This window comes from Pezoporus wallicus, unplaced genomic scaffold (genome assembly GCF_028554395.1).
Source record: "Pezoporus wallicus isolate ANWC-B61680 ecotype Strahan unplaced genomic scaffold, APGP_CSIRO_Pwel_v1 contig_7066, whole genome shotgun sequence".
In the NCBI taxonomy this organism is placed as follows: domain Eukaryota; kingdom Metazoa; phylum Chordata; class Aves; order Psittaciformes; family Psittacidae; genus Pezoporus; species Pezoporus wallicus.
Genome location: NW_026640426.1, coordinates 234050 through 251304, shown reverse-complemented (window position 1 = coordinate 251304; position 17255 = coordinate 234050). Strand labels below are relative to the sequence as shown.

Genomic DNA, 17255 nt, shown 5'->3' with positions numbered 1-17255 from the left:
CGGTCGGAGGGGCGGGCAGCGGCAGTGCGCGGAGCGGTATCGCGCAAGGGCCGGGCCCTGCTGGGGACTGAGGGTGCCAGCATGGCTCTGGATTTCCTCGCTGGATGCGTCGGAGGTGAGGGGCAGGAAAAGGGGGCAACGGGAAAAAGGAAAATAAAGAAAAAAGGGATGGGAGGAAAGGAAAAAGGGGGGAGAATAAAAAAAAAATAAATTGTAAATAGCGGGGAAAAGGGGGTGAGAAAAAGGCGGGGGGCGGAGGGAGGGCAAGGCTGGGCGCAGCGCTTTTATTTTGGGAGCGGAGACCTGAGCAGGGCACAGGGGATGCAGCGGCCGCCCCGGCGCAGGTAGTGCCGATCCCGGGAAAGGGCAGGGGGAGCGGAAGGTCTCGGGGGGTTCCCGCAGGAGCGGGGCCGCGGCCGCCTTGCCTGTGGCAGAAGCCGGCCTGCGCGAAGGGGCTGGATGCGTTGGCTGGCTGGGAGAGAGCTCTCGGGTGAGCACACGAGCAGCAGCAGGCCCGTAGCGGGGAGGTTGAACACGAAGAGGAGAGAATGCTTATGCTCGCCTTGCTCGTCCCTGTGCATCTGCTTACGGCCCTCCTATTTTTAGCAGTTGTTAAATTGCATTCAGGAGATTTATTCTCGCGTCTTTTCAGATATTCACGTTTGATGTTCTCCTTGCCACCCTGGCAAAGAGAATGTTTTTTTTTTCTTGCAGCTTCTGACTTCATCCTAGTGATCCTTGCTTCGTCAGGGATCCCACAGGATTGGTTGTGCCACCAGTCTTTTCATGCTGAACACAGCACATGGCTATTTTTGTGATTTGGACTATCTTGCCATTGTGCTGGCTTTGAACAACCTGGACTACACCATCCTAGAGTGGGCACTGTATTTCTGCCACATCCCCTCAGGAGAGGGAGGGATGTTATCTGCCAACGCAAGAAGGTGCACTGAACCACTCTTTGTAGTTCTTGCTGTTGTCAGCAAACATAAATGGATCGATGGTTCAGAGAAATACAGAGCCAGAGGATTCCTTGCCTCAACCAGTACTTGCCAAATGCATATATCCAGATTAGTATAACTAACAGGCCTGTATATAACTTCTAAAAAATCCTTTGATGCTATAATAAAGCAGAGGGCTTTGGTAACGCATGGTCCTTCTGCAGGTGCTACCATTGCATCTGGAAGGGCTGTGGGCAGAGTGCAGGGATTTTTTTTCTGCCTTTAGGGAAACTTCCAGGTTTTCTATGCCATCACAGGGTGGCTGGCATCTATGAGAAATGTTTTGCTTCAGAGGAAACCTGTGATTTCTGCCCACTGGACTCACCTTGGGCTGAGGCTCAGAATCACTGCTGACCATCCTGTACAGTGTGGCATGCTCTGTAGTCACACACCTCAACCCCCACCTGGGGCCCAGGAGCTTGACTGGAGCATAAAGGCACCAAGTGTTGGCTTAAAGGACTGAACTGTAGGTGTCTCATCTTCTGACTTGATAGGATGCTCTTTCCCTGGCCTACCAATAAGGCTCTGCCTCAGTCTGTGGAGGTACTGCTTGGGCTACTGCAGCCCCAAGGATTCAGGAAGAAAACTGATGAAAGAAGAAAACTGTGAGTCATAACCATGGCATTTGTTTTATTTCAGGTGCTGCAGGAGTACTGGTAGGACACCCATTTGACACTGTTAAGGTGGGTTGATTATAAAATACCTTTGTCTCTAGGTAGAATAAGTTTTTCAAGGAGTGGAGGAGGAAAAAACCAAAAATCCCCAGACACTGTAGGAGTATAAATCCGCACTGGAAAGCCTGAAGCAACCCTCCCCAACCGCTGTTGTAGATCTGCAGCTATTCAGAACTGAAAAAAAACTATGTATGATTCAATCCAGGAACATGACAAATATTGGCCTAAATTTAAAGTTTGTTAGTGTAGTAAAAATGTTGTATTAGAAAGTACAATCTTCAATTTAACTTAGTTTTGTCCTAAGCTTGCTTCTCTGCAACTGTTCATCACTAACTGCTAAAACTGCCTCCCCTCTGCTTTTGTAACTCAAACCTGCTTTGTTACTAGGTTGAAACCTTGTGTTTTGTTTTCCCCTCAAGCATTAATTTGTTACACTAGCCAAAGGGTGTAAGTGCATAAAGATCCACAGCATGAAGTTTGTCAGGGGCTTTTTCCTCCTTTTAATATATTTTTGTAACTCTGCAAGTTAAGATTGATTTTCTGATGGTCTGGGAGCTGTATGTATCATACGTACTAAGGGTAGCTCCTTCAAAGATAAGATTTGAAACCTAAAATCCTTGAATCCAAAGTCTCTCACTGGAAGAATCGAAGAAGGCATGTCAGTATATTCCCTGCTGAATTAATACAGCTGATCACTTGACTGCAGCAGGCAGCATGCCACCCACTAGACCTATATTTGGAATAACTCTACCTTCCTGAATTTAGATATGCAAAGGGCTGGATAGTATTACTGAGGTCATCACCATATTCTGTGTTCTAGCTAATTGAACTAATTAGCTAATGGCTAATTCAACACAGACCTTCCTACCTGGATATTAGTCTTTGCTAGTCAAGTGCAAGCTGCTCATATAGCAAAACCTGTATGTTTATCGGAATATGGCACACTTGTTAAATAATTGGGTTGGATCCTAGTATATGTTTTCAGGAGCAGTATTATGCAGACTTGCACATTTTCTCATGGTGGTACAGGGCCAGCTGTCTCTCTTCGCGTACCCCATCCTGCCAAATTTTACATGCTTAACTGAAGGTGATGGGTCATTTCATTGAAGCCAGCAAAACTGCTAAAATTCTGTGCTCAAACTGAAGTTAACCACGTGTGGGGTCTTCCTGGTTTGTAAAGTGGAATAGCTTTAGTGCATGAAACCAAACACTGCAGTGTCTGCAAAACTGCAGCTCCCACGTTAGTTCCAGCAGATCTATTAATGCAAATAGATGTGTTGGCTTTAGAGAAAACATCTTGCTTTGAAATAGAGCAAATAGCTTGTTTCTGGATGACTTTAAATGTTTTATGAAATATAGCATGGCACACTATATTTTCATACCCATTAGAAGGCATTATAAACAATTATCTCTTTTTGTTAAATACTAATGTTTGTGTTATTAGCTGGCATAGCCACCACTCTGTGTGGGAAAACTAACACTATAACTAGTCTATTAAAAAAAAAGACATTGCATAACTAGTTGTGTATGTATGTGTGTTAAGAATTAACCTCTTTTATAGTTCTGTAGCGTATAAAGGGCTAAGTGGTAGTCACCTTAGACCGTTAAGTTCTTAATGTAACTGAACAATGGGAAAGCTGTTTAGATAAGCCAGAATTTTACTTCTGTCTTGGCTTTAAAGCTTTTTTTTGGCTGTTGGTCATGTTTCACATAGCGGGGAGGGGGATGGTGGGACACACAGGGAGAGATTAAGCCTGTGAAGTTGCCCTGCTAGACCCACAGTTGAGCTGCTCTCAGAACTGGCAAACTCCTTGACCCTGGTTTGTTGTATAAATGTATAAAATTGCTGTTTTGCTTTTAACTGCCTTTACTTTCTGAGCTAGGGGCTGTCTTCATTAACAGCAAAAGTGTTACTTTGTTGTAGATGACAGATAAGCCTCATCACGGGAGAGTTACCTAGTAAGTATAGCCCAGGTGAACACTTCTGTTTCTCTCAGTCTTAATTTATTCCAAAATGTATTAGTTCAAATAAAGACCTAAAAGAATTATGAAGTTTTTCCCCTTTTTAGTTTTATACTGATGTGTCCCTCTTCTACAGCTAGGGCATGGAGGGAGTGGGGTTTAAAGATACAAATTTTTTTAAAAGTCTTATTCTGAACCTTCTTTCTGGTATGCATTTCTGGCTGTACACATTTCTACCTACAGTGGCTCTAAAACAATCTCAGGTACACTGTCATTGAGGTCTTAAACACTGCATATCCTTGGAGGTCATTTTCAGTGCTCAAACACTTCCAAATGACTTAATTTGCATATTATTAAATGTTTGGACTGTTGTGGGGGTGTGGTGAGTTATTTTGCTTAATCTTGAGTACCTCTATGGAAGTCTTTAGTGGCATGAAATTACAGTGTGTTACTATTGGACCTAAAAGTTTAGTACTAGTGGTTTCAAATAAGGAGAAAGCCAGAATATTATGCAAGGAATAGAACAGAGGGTTAAACTTTGCACATGATTCATCCTTCCAATAGTTTTACACACTAAAGAGCTTGTTGAATATGGCATTTTAATACTAATGAAATTGCCTGGGCTGGTAGTTTGCTGATGTGGGTACCCCTATGCAATCATCACTGTGCTCAAGTGAAAGAGCTGGGTTTCATTCTTGGACCTAGAGTGTTAGTATTTTCTAAATATTTTATCCTATAACAAGGCTTCATTGGTCAATATTTCACAAATTATTTAGACAAAAACAGTGTGAGCTTTATGCCACTAGGAAATTCAACCTATATACAGAATATGATTGATTCTAAACTACTGAAGACATGTATAGGAGCACTAAAGCAAGAAAGTTCCTAAGCTGCAATTCTCCCAAAGCCCATACACATGGAGGTCCCCTGACTTTATACAGATAGGGTTTGAAATCATAGCAGTAAACTGCAAATGGAATAAAACCTTTGTTTTGCCCAATTCTGACAGCTTATTGAGATTTATGACCTTGCCTATGGATAAGGTTTAACAATCTGCCTACCCCCAAATGTCACTTTGGATAACAAAGGATTTGTTTTCTTTGAATTCTACCCTAAGCCTACTTTTGATACTGAAATGTTTTAAAGCCCTCTTCCATCTTGGAAGATGAAGTGATCTTGGCCTCTCAGCATGGCTAGCAAACACTAATGTGCATATTAAAAAGACATTGAAAACTAAACTTTGTTTTGTAAATCAAAAGTCACATGTTGTAAGAATATAAACCCCCTGAAATATATTTATTTTCTTTTTTGTCTCAAAAAGAAAGCTACCCCAATTATAGAATTTTGACAAACCATGTCTCCAAATCCTTTTCAACATCATTGTGCAGGGCTGTCATCTTTGGGGTGGTGTTTATTACTACTCTAGGGAAACAGTGACAGAAAGATCATAAAGTCAGAAATTTTTCACACAGATCTGATATTTTCTTCTGTTCAGACTAAGAGACTTGAAGGTTTTTTTGCCCTAGAGCTGCAGCAGCATTAAATGGCTGATAAGCATCTTTTCTGAGGAATACTGCAGCTCTCCATGCTAAAGATCAATGACAGATTCCTAACTTTGCCAATCAATTTATTGAGTTTACTGCAGTGTAGGGCTTTGCATGAACTGGGCAGCTTTGAGACTTTAAGTGTGTCAAGGACAAATTAGCAGCAAAAAACAGGAGTGGACTTTTCCATTACAAGTTAAAAAACATCTAGAAAAGGGACTTTCCCCTCATATTGCCAGTTACAGTGACATCTATCTGTCCAGCAGATCATAACATTTCCATTTTAGAAAAGTTAATTGATTACTAACAATAAAGCTTTGAAATGGCCACACCCTCACCAATGGTTTGTGTTCAGCAGGTTAAAAAAAACAGACTAAGGTTTAAAAGGACAAGTTGATTTTTACTGTTATGCAAAGACACATCTTAAAGAGTCACTTTCCAGCTACCCTCTGAAAAATACCAGATGTTAGTGAAGGGTCCCCAGGTTCAGCAGCAGAAATACTATGGGGGTGGTATTGAAAGTTCCCAGCCTTTTAAAAATTATCCTTATTTCATGCTTAGAATTTTTTAAAAATATTTACATCAGGTTTGTACAGTTATTCTGTAGTGTGAACAGAAGTATTTTTGGCAGCTAAAGAAAGTAATTATTCTAGTCAGTACTGGAAACTCCTGTCCAAAACTCTAGAGAATGGTGTACCCTCTTGTACTTCCACATAGTGTTTTTCTATTATTCACAAGTAGTTAATACTACTTTCATGTTTTCACCCCCAAAATTAAATCAAAACACACAATACTTCTAAGTTATTTTGCCACATGTGGTGTTCCAGTGTCCAACCTGTGCTCTTGCATATACACTGCTATAGCAAATCTCCATACATACACAAGACACTAATTTACCAATTAGGCTGTTCTTGACATACAAATCGGTACCTTGTACAACTTTTTATAGGTTCGTCTGCAAGTTCAAAATGTAGAGAAACCTCTCTACCGTGGGACCTTCCATTGCTTTCAATCCATCATAAAACAAGAATCTGTAAGTACAAAATTAATGCTTTTCATATTTTGTATCTTCATGTATTTTCAATCGGAAGGGTGGGAAAGCTGCTAAAACCCCTACAAATATTGAAGAACGAGAGACAGGCATACTCTGAACCTCACTTGAGCATAGGGCAGAGAGTGTAGTCAGAAGTTTGCCAGAAACTTCATGAAGATCACTAAACTGAAAGGTGCTATTTTGAAGGTAACATTTTAATTAAGTTACTTGAATAGCTAGTTTTCTGAGAATCCAAGCAATCTGAGCAATGAGTGAAGAAACTGGTGAAGGGAGTTTTTTGCTGCTGAAGCTTAAATACCATAACTAAAAGGGTGGCTTTGGGCTTTTAGCTACTTAAAGTGTAAAATTTGCCAGAAAAACTTTTCTGTGGAAGGACTGAGATTGTTTTCCGGATGTGTTCAGCATTGTATTTGTACTGCTAAAAGTGGTTAGATTTTTGTGGTTTAGGCAGCAATTAAATTATTACAAAGCAAGATGGTACTCGTCTCATGGCCACTACTAGAAAATTAGGACAGGAGGGAGAGCCAGAAAAGCCACATTCTGCACAGTTTCAGGAGGTTTATGAATATAACTGTTGAAAAGGGGTTTTCCTTCCTTCTTCCATTAGGCTTTTGGACTCTATAAAGGTATTGGGTCACCAATGATGGGACTCACCTTCATTAACGCGCTTGTGTTCGGTGTACAAGGAAACACACTTCGTGCTCTTGGAAAAGACACTCCTCTAAACCAGTTCCTTGCAGGGTCAGCAGCAGGGGCTATCCAGTGCGTCATCTGCTGTCCCATGGAGTTGGCAAAGACAAGAATGCAGCTTCAAGGAACAGGTGAATATAAACTAAAAACAAAGAACTACAAAAATTCTCTGGATTGTTTGATCAAAATCTATCAAAAGGAAGGGCTAAGGGGTATCAACAGGGGCATGGTCTCTACATTCATAAGAGAGACTCCAAGCTTTGGCTTTTACTTCCTGACCTATGACTTAATGACCAGGTATTTAGGCTGTGAAGCTGAAGACAGTTATGTTATTCCAAAACTGCTGTTTTCTGGAGGGATATCAGGAATAGTATCCTGGCTCTCAACCTATCCCATGGATGTGATCAAATCCCGGCTTCAGGCTGATGGAGTTGGAGGCGTTACACAATACAATGGCATTTTAGACTGTGTCAGAAAGAGTTACCATGAAGAAGGCTGGAGGGTGTTCACAAGAGGTCTTACTTCCACACTTCTCCGTGCTTTTCCTGTCAACGCAGCTACCTTTGCTACTGTCACTGTGTTCCTAATGTATATGAGGTCAGAAGACAATCTTCGTGAATGTGAACCAGGTCCAGTAATCCAGCAGCCTTCCAGTTTGTGAACCTTATCTGTTTGTTCTCCTGATCCAAAGCCTGGCTACTTGGGATTTTTGAGTTTTAACACGACCCGCACAAGTGGTGTGAACGTATACTATCTGTATAAAGAATTCCTAAATGTGTCAAGTTAGGATTTAATCTCATTACTTGTATAAAGTACATACTGCCTTACTAAGGACTTCATATCTAGTCGTATGCAAGTAAGATGGGAACCTGCTGCCTTATTAAGGACTTCATATCTAGTAGTATGCAAGTAAGATGGGAACCTGCCTTTAGAAAGTCCTGTACAGTCACTGTTGCAGCTCCAGATTTGGATCTGAAGAATGTTGTAGTACCAGAAGTCAGGTTTTCTTCCACTCATGTTCTGAATGAGTTGAATGCAGAAATGTTTTCAGAAAATAAATGCTGGTTTTTGTATGTAACAGGAAGAAGTATAGTTCTCTAAGGTGAAGTGTGGGGAGAAATGAAATGTTGGAGGCATTTTGCAGGTAACCCTGAACTGTTTAAGACATGAACTAGCATTCAGCTAGCCATGTTTTACTTTTCTTCTGCCTTTATATGTCAGTATTTTAGTAGCAACTTTGTTCATACTGGTTTGCTAAAAAAAAAAAAAAAAAAAAAAAAAAAGGCAAAAAAGAAAGTTATTTGTTCCTAAGGCACTCCCTTACCTTTCAGCTTTGAATAAGTATCTTAAGCACAAAGTTATCATCTGCAATCATATGCACTTGTTCCTTTAATTCTCAAGGCTTGTAAGGGTTTAGGGAAACTCAAATCTAGCAACACTGATGTTGTTTGCCTTCACCTCTATTTCTTGTTTGGCAGTGCACGGATTCCATCGACACAGATTCAGCCCAAGTAGACTTTGTTCTCCAAAGTTAATGCAACTTTGCCCCTTTCTCCCAATATACCCCATAGCAGCCAGCGATGTACAGAAATCAAAGTCCTACCCGTGGTATTGCACAAATGTTTGTGGATGCAATGTTAGCTTAGCAGCCTGATGTACAGCAGAAATATGTACATGTTTAGAACTGGCAGCTTTATACCTTCCCCGAAAATAGGGGTGTAACCACCGAAAATGGTTGATGTTCAATACACTTGTATTCTGAATTTAAACAACACCGATTTTTATGTGTTTAGTTACAGTGCTACTGGATAGAAGCCTGAATAGAGTTTGGAGAATTTTCTTGTTAATCTGCTGTAATTTCTTTTTCTTTAGCAGTCTGCTCAAGAGGGACTGTATTAGTTCAAAGATCCATAAACACTTATTTAAGATTTAAACTACACATATTTAGCACAAATAGTCAGGAGGAAGGAGCGCATGTGTGTGAGGAATGTTCTGAAACATAAACTAGTTCAGTAAGTATAACTTGTTACCCTTTTGGTTGGGACAAGTGCAATATGTGTTTAATTTATGTGAATTTTCTAAAGAAACCTTATTTCATAGCTTTTTGCACTGTAACAAAATATGCTGGAGAAACCTGTAAAACTGGTATGTCTTTTTATACCTTGGAGGTATGTTGGATGTTTTAGTGCCTACTTGCACTGAGATTCAAATTGAATGTTAAATCTGTCTACTAAGCTGCATATGCACAACAATTCACAACAAAGACCATTTACACCTTTGTACTGTAATTACTGTATATAAAATTGAGGGAATTACTGTATATAAAATTGAGGGAATAAATTTTTTTAAAATTTTGACTTTGGTTCTTTTAAAGTTTCTTCTGTTTTGCTCAGATGCTTCACTGTGTTAAATCTAGCTTGAAAAGAGTGGGGTTTCTGGCTTATACCTGAAGAAGCTTGTTCCTCATCCACCTTCCATACACCACCAGGAAGTGCAGTGCCTTGTTCTGGCTTAGTGTTCACTGAAGCCAAGGAGGGAATGCCTTGTTCTGGCTTAGTGTTCACTGAAGCCAAGGAGGGAAGTTGCCTGAACTTGCTTCTTCAAGCTGGTGTTTTCAGTGAGTACCTCACTCGAAGATATTATAGCTACTAAGAGAAAAATCCTGCTTTTAGAGCCAAAGAGCTAGCAGCATGCCTCACCCTTTCATATTATGCATTTATTTGGTTTAAGCAGTGCTGATCAGCATCAGGGCTGCACAACTGCAGAAGTCAAGAGTCCCTGCAAAGCAGATCAGAGTCAAGTACGAGGTGTGCCAACAGCACCATTCATACCTAAATCAGAAGAATGCTTGGCTCCAAGATGTACACGTTTAGCAAAAAGCTGTGTCACTTGTAGCTTTTTGTTTCTAGACAGCACAACAAGCTCACAAAGAGCATCAATATTCCAAATAAAAAGCCACACAGACAAGGTGCTAGATAAGGGAAAGGCCACCACTTCTCCAACTAACCCTGACCAGGAGCAGTTCCAGTCAAGTACCTAATGTTCTCTGAGAAGGAGCAACAATGTTTTGAACTATGGCACCAAAACAAGTACTCAGAATAAGCAAACACTGTGTCCCTAAAAGACAGTAACAGAAAGGGCCATACAATGTTCTACTTGCAGTATTTACTAAAATTCTCTCCAGAAATTCATCCATCTGGAACTTAAAAGAAATAATCAGTAGCAGAGACTAGAGGTTACTCAACAAGCCAAAGAGGAGGGAGAAAGCCAGCTTTCAACCTAGTCTGATGTTAGCTGCTCAAAAGCTGTGCAGCTTCTAATTATTAAACCAAGCTAGGCAATAGTTTCAGCCTTTTTAAACATGATTCAGTTTCTTCCCACTAAATTGGATAATATGTCATCCAATTTAACCAAGTCAGACAAACTGTATTCTGCCTTGACAGATCCTCCTTCCTACAAGTATTATCAAGCATCATAATATGCAATAGGAGATACTCTATTAATACCCTAGCAAGTGAAGGGAATAAGATAAAATTAACCAAAACTAAAACTCGCCTACTATCAACTCTCCATACCCTACTTTCTTATGACCCACCCTGCTAGTGGATGGGAGATACCAGCGTCACAAGTTGCAGCCACAAATACAGACAATTAGGACAAGAGGAATAAAGAGTAGACAGTTAACCCCCCACCCTCAAGTTTTAAAGAAGCTATTTTATCATGGCTGCAACTATAACACAACAGTATTTTTTTGCTTTTCTTCCTTGCCTTTCTCTGCATACCGCTTTTTTTTACAGTTCAGATGAAAAAGTAGCAAGACATTCAGGGGATGAAAACCTGTACACTGCAGGTGCAGGACAGGTAGCATGCTGGGAAACTTACCACAGCACAAGTATAGAGTTGACCTTTCGGAGAAGAGATCTGTTTGTTCTCGGAAATTGAGTATATTTACTATTAGACTGGAAAACAGGCATTAACAGCTGTTGTTAGCCAGGCTTTTGATCTGTGGGTAGTTAAAGAACAACCTGAAGGCCAGAAAAGTGTGCCAAACACCATTAGATTAGCAGAAAGTGCATGCAAACCCTCTTCTGCCAGAAAAACAGCTAGAGAAAACAGAAGCTTTAACAAGGCAATGTGATGCATCAAACACCACAGTCATAGCGATAGATGAAGGATCTAAGGGACTGTATGACTCTAGGAGACACAGAAAGAGAGTAGGGAACCAGAAAACTTTCTGGGCCAAACTTAGCTGAGATAGCCTTTGAAATCCTAAGGAAGCAAACTGCTTGTCAATGTCCAGGAATTTATGGAATTTCATGGTCAGTAAGGGAGTGAACCAGAGGAAAATAAGCTGTTTTCAAACTCCCAGTGCAACTGCTTTGCAATTTTTGTACTAGTGTTATGCTAACTACAAAAATGGTTATCACTAACAACAAAAAAAATGAATAGTGACGTAATAGTCACAATAACACGTTATACAGTAAAAGTTTGTCTTAGAGTTTATTATCACTATTATTTGACCTAGAATGTGCTGTTAAGCTTTAGTTTCAGCAATAAATTAAAAGCAAGCAAGCAGAGGTCTGCAGTGAAAAATAATACCATATATATTGATATAAATGGAAAAAAGGCAAGTCCTAATGCTCACAAAATACCCTTCAAGTCAATAAAACTTTTAAATAACACAGTTAAAATTCTTGGCATCATCTGACAGGCTGAGAGAGTTGGGGTTTTTCAGGCTGGGGAAGAGAAAGCTTGGGACAGACCTTACTGCAGCCTTCAGTACCTACAGGGGACCTACAGAAAAGCTGGAAAGCAACTCTTTACAAGGGCATGTAGTGACAGGACAAGGGGGAATGGCTGTAAACTGAAAAAGGGTAGATTTAGATTAGACATTAGGAAGAACTTTTTTACTGTGAGGGTGGTGAGACACTGGAACGGGTTGCCCAGAGAAACTGTGGCTGCCCCACCCCTCGCAGTGTTCAAGGCAAGGATGGATGGGGTTTTGAGCAACCTGGTCTAGTGGAAGATGTCCCTGCCCATGGCAGGGGTGTTGGAACTAGATGATCTTTAAGGTCCCTTCCAAACCAAACAAATCATTCTATGACTATATGATCAATCATTATTGTATTTTGACTGATTTTTCTTACTGAAACACAGTTTTTTTTACTAACAGTAAAATAGAGTTGCTCCATTTCAACCATATCTAGGTGTCAATCAATAAAATACTAAAATCATAATGAAGGTTGACCTCATAGTCTGCACTGCTTGCTAAATATATTCAAATAGGAAGAACTGCTGCTGGAGTAATCTGACTTGGCTAGACTAAAGCTGGTATTAAATAAGATTAGTACACTTTTTCTAGGACCCAATCTGCACTGTTCATTGCAAGGGGGTTGGACTAGATGGCCTCTGAAGGTCCCTTCCAAAATATTCTATGATCTATGATTCTAATCTAGTTGCCTTAAGCAGAGATTTATACTAGATCAGGTATACTCAAGTGTTGCAATCAACCAGGCCACACAACTTGTGCAGTGATGTATTTTCACTTAATACCATCTTTCACTTAAGAGTCTATAAAGGTAGTTTTCAAACAGGCTAGTAATAAAGTCCAAGTATTTAAACTGTAATTGAAGGAGGTAAAAGTAAAAACAACTCTCACCCTCTATTTCCTCCAGGCAGATACCTGCTTTCCTGCCAGTACTGTACACTTTCATTTCACACACTGGAAAAAAAATGAGATGAAATCCCCTATCCCTAACCTATGCAAGAGGAAAGAATAAAAAAATAAACAAGAAACCACACAAAAGGAAAATACTATGGCCTATCTGCAGGTTATTCCTTGCAATCCACTTCCAAACCATAAACATTGGCAAGCACTTTCAGGCTATGGGAGAATCTTCTGTTTTGCTAAGAAAAATAGAAACCTGTTAAAAAATAAGTCAAAACATAAGCTGCATGATGACCCATGTGCGAGGCAGGCAAAAACACTGCAAGCCAAAATTGCAACTGGCACCATTAGTGAGGTTCTTGGCAAGTATCTTGCAGCTCTAAAGGACACCTGACTTCATGAGCCCTTAAATGAAAACACTAACTAATAAGACAGTTTTATACAGATTTGTCCTGCAACTGACTGCTGGGATGAGCTTTAGCTAAAGTATATTACGCCACATCTGGTCACCAAGTTTTTTTGTGCATGCATCTTTCACCGTTTAACAAGCAGCCCATCTTATGCCTAGTATTTATCTGCTCTATGATGTATCTCAAAAATATACCTGTTACTCATGAAAAACATTCTTCTGAAATACACCTTTACTGTGGGCCTCATCTGGAGAGAGAAGCAGTTTGAGATCTTTGATTCCCTGAAGAGCAACAACGTAGGGCACTCGGAGGATCTGTCCTGCAGTCCCTGCAATTACCTTGCAATCATTAGGAAGGAACACAGTGAAAGGAAGTCAAATGGCAAGGTCCTAACTGCCTCAGGTGAGCTGAGACTCTTCAGGAAGCCACTGCACAGGTGTTTTACATATCTATCAGCTAACTAAAATAGCCATTTACAGCTAAAAGCACATTCATTAACACTACAGAACATTAGATCTTCCAAGTCTGTTAAGGTCTGCTGAACACCATAGGACACCCTACACACACTTGACCTTACAGGGGCAGCCTGACACTTCGCTATTCTGTCTGCGGGTCATGCTGTACAAACTGGTAATTCACTGCCATCTCCTGGCAAACTACTATTCAAGAGCATCCGTACAGAGCAAAACAAAGCATTGACATAGATGCTACCTAGCATCAGCCCAGTTAGAAACTTTCAAGAACACTTAACACAAAAGTGGTTTTAAGAGAAGCATACAGAAGTCCTGCAACAAGCTCAACAACTCTCCATCCCTTTCTTCCCCTAATCGACCATTTCAACAGAACTTAAGGCATCCGCCTGAAGAGAGCTTCCGGTTTATGCTGGAACCTGGTGAGAGCACCGTTCACAAGAGGGATGTTATGTCCACACTGTAACGTACAACAGAAGGAATGGTATCCAAACAGCATCCAGTCTTAAAGCTTTTTTGTCAGGAAAAATCAACAGAAGATTTAAGCCCCAAAACTGGAATTGCCTAAAAAGCAGTTGCTACAAGTGATCTTACTTACTTACCTACAGCAAACAGTGCTCTTCTGACAACTTTAGGGGAAAACAGCACCTGAAAAGTTCATATGAACCCTTACATTGATTCTTATGTGCTTTCTCCAAAAGGAAATTCAATAATCTCCAGATTGCTTCCAGAGGAGTAAGAAAAAAAATCTACACAAAAAATATAGGATGACTGTAAGTACGTATAAACATGCCCAAGCTTGTTTATTTTAGGCAGAGAGAATAAAAATGAGTGAAGGATCAGAGATTAAATTACCTTACAAAATGAGACTGGTAGCCACTCAGGTGGTACCTGCATTGCTGTAAATGCCATCTTCACACTGTTAGACTTCTGCAGCTTGACACTAGATCAATTCATATGATCAAAATGAATACTGAGTCTCATGATAATACAAACACATACATTTATCCTCTAATTTGTTTATACCTTTGTGGATCACTGTGTAGATGTTTCTGCTTGTGCTCCACAGCAGGGTCTCACGCCCTCTTCCTCACATCACACTCCCATTCTTCTGCACTGGGACTCTTCCCAAGGACAGTGCTACTTTTTAACCATTTCATTTACACAGTTATGAAGCAGCATACTTTCTGCCTGAATAAGAGTCCAACTTCTATTCCTCCCTGAAAAACTTACACCCTATTTACATTGTTTTAAAATCCACCCCAAGTTCTGAAGCTTTTGAAAGACCTTTGATTTCCCCCCAGTTTTAAGCAATATGGGAACTCTTGTGCATCTACTAAGAAGTCAAAGCTTAATCCTGAAACAAGCATTGTTTATTTCCCTCATCTCAAGCCACTGTAACAGACTTAAGCACTGTACAGATGAAGAATTTATTATTCCAAAATGCTGTCATAAAACAACTGATCAACCAAGGCCAGTAACAGCTACTGCTTGACTTCCAATAGTGATTTGTGTGGCCCTAATAACCTGATTTTTCTTCATTTCTTCTAGGCATTAGAGAATCACATTTTGAAGAACTCCGTTCAGCACATACTATCGAGTTTGTGCATCTTAACCGAGTAAAAAGACTGGTCCATTTCTTCAAGGCACACACTGATACACTATCCTGTGATCACTTTAGGGCAGATGATGACCACGTGGTAACACCTTTTATTACCACCGCCATTCCTCTTCATCTAGTACTTTGAAGGGATCAGCTTTCTCCGATATTTTAAAGCCTCAATATTTTTGCCATTTCTGTTGCTTGTTTTGGATTTTACTGTGGAGTTAGCAGAGGGAAGGATCTTTGATTGCATTTAAAACTGTGTTACTGCTGATAAGCTATGTTGTTATAATGTGTTTAGGACCTGGCTTTGTTGATTGACAATTTGTGGCCACTGGGGTGGGGGGCATGTCAAATTGCACCACCTCAACTCAATAGCGAACCTCTTCATAAAGATAGTAACTTAAGTGCAAGTTCAGCTGAGGTCCTGGCATTCCATTTCACTGATAATTTATTCACTTAGGTGTTTCAAATCTGTAACTGGGCTCCTCCTACAACCTTTTCAAGAAAAACAATTTCCAGAAGTAACAGGTATTTAAGTTCAGTTTGTCTTCTATTTAAAGCAGGACTTATTGCTACTGGCAGACCACAAACGTCACAGCCACTTAGTCTAGGCACTTCTACCTTTTAAAAACTGATCTGAGGCCAAGAGACACACAGGTACAAAATTTGTCTCCTTCCATTTCAGGAGCAAGAGAACGAGGTGAGGCAATATGAAATGTTAAGATCAAATGAGCAGAATAGGCATGACTAGTAAATACTTAAATGTTTTTGCCAGCTTTAAACCCACTGTCTGTACCTCCCCCACCCCTTACTCTCCTCCCTTTACCTGAATTTGCGTTGAAGTAGGTGATCACATAAAGCAGAAACTTGCTGACAGCAGGCCGGCAATGGTGGTTGCAAAGTCAACTCTGTTGCTAATCTCCATGCCTGCAATTTCTTCATTGCAAATCCGTAAGGAAGACGGGAATCAGCTAAGCATGAACTTTGATCAACAAGATGTGCCAATTACACTCTAAAAGCTTAAATAACTTACAGAAGATGCTCAATGCAAGTATTTATTCACACCCAAGAAGAAATTAAGCTAGTTACAGAGCAAAATCTTTCGTGTTACTAAGTGTTGCTACTTACACTCAGGAGTGTATTGAATGCTACTCATTTGAAGCCTAGATGAGAATTTTTAGATTTCTCTTTGTAATTAGATACAATATAACTACGGGCAACAGAAGTTTTGGTTCCAAGTTAATCCTCAAATAAATATTTAACAAATAATTTAGTCTCAAATGTATGCCCAGGGATGAAGCACTGACATGATCAAGGAACCTCTTTACCTTGCAATTCAATGAAACAGATACCATTATGACATAGGAAAGCAAACCTGAGCAAGCCTCACACCATCATATATACTGTTTAAGAAAAAAAAGTCATTTAGAACTAGACTGGACTAATTTTATTTCCTTCCAAGAAGGATGGACACTAATTTAACTGTATACAGAATTTAACTATAAAAGTCTCAGTATATTGTCCTATTTCAAGAACTGCTTTTATATAAAAATTACTGCCAAAGTTCCAAAGCATACTTTATAATTAAATCAATTAAATACCCATCTTTCCTTACCCCTAATAACCTCAGACTGGAGCTGCCCTGTTCAGATTAACCTATGTCCAGATGAAAATTCCCTTGGTCATAACTATTGTTTCATTATTACCTATGGCTTTTCCACTACCACCAAACTGGACTCAATTAGCAATGAAAATTTTTAGTGACCTTGTTAGGAATAGAATTCAAAGACTGACAACAATTTTTCCTATGTTAAGATATGCCGCATGCATCTAAAAAATAATACTTACGCATTTCTGTGCATATTATGTTTATTAATCTGCCACATTTTACTATAATATCTGCAAATTTCTTACTTTGAACACTCAAACAAATGAGCAGTAACCACTTTTAGTTAGACCATCAAAACTCCATCAAGTTCTCCTAGAACTCCAAGATGCTGTTTTGAAATAAAAGATGTCCAACAAGATTCCAAGAATTTTCATCATTATACTCAGTCAAATAAGTCTGCCAGAAGACAAACGTGATTTTCTTTTTTTGGTGATATGACCACTCAAAACCCTACCATTCCCTGACTTTGCATTCCTATTGCATGTAAACCTGCAAGATCCCTTACCTTGA

At 39.8% G+C, this 17255-nt stretch overlaps 1 protein-coding gene across 2 annotated transcripts; it reads left to right on the top strand.

Moving 5' to 3' along the window:
* Window positions 1-7704, top strand: SLC25A29 (solute carrier family 25 member 29). Of its 2 annotated transcripts, XM_057418933.1 has the most exons (5): window positions 43-115; window positions 1638-1681; window positions 3597-3631; window positions 6128-6211; window positions 6840-7704. In XM_057418933.1, the coding sequence occupies exon 5, from the start codon at window positions 6873-6875 to the stop codon at window positions 7581-7583; it is 711 nt and encodes a 236-aa protein (XP_057274916.1). In that variant the 5' UTR covers window positions 43-115; window positions 1638-1681; window positions 3597-3631; window positions 6128-6211; window positions 6840-6872; the 3' UTR covers window positions 7584-7704. The 2 variants fall into 2 exon arrangements, with proteins under 2 accessions (XP_057274915.1, XP_057274916.1); XM_057418932.1 differs by lacking the exon at window positions 3597-3631 and having other exon boundaries at window positions 1-115.
* Window positions 7705-17255: the final 9551 nt, after the last annotated feature.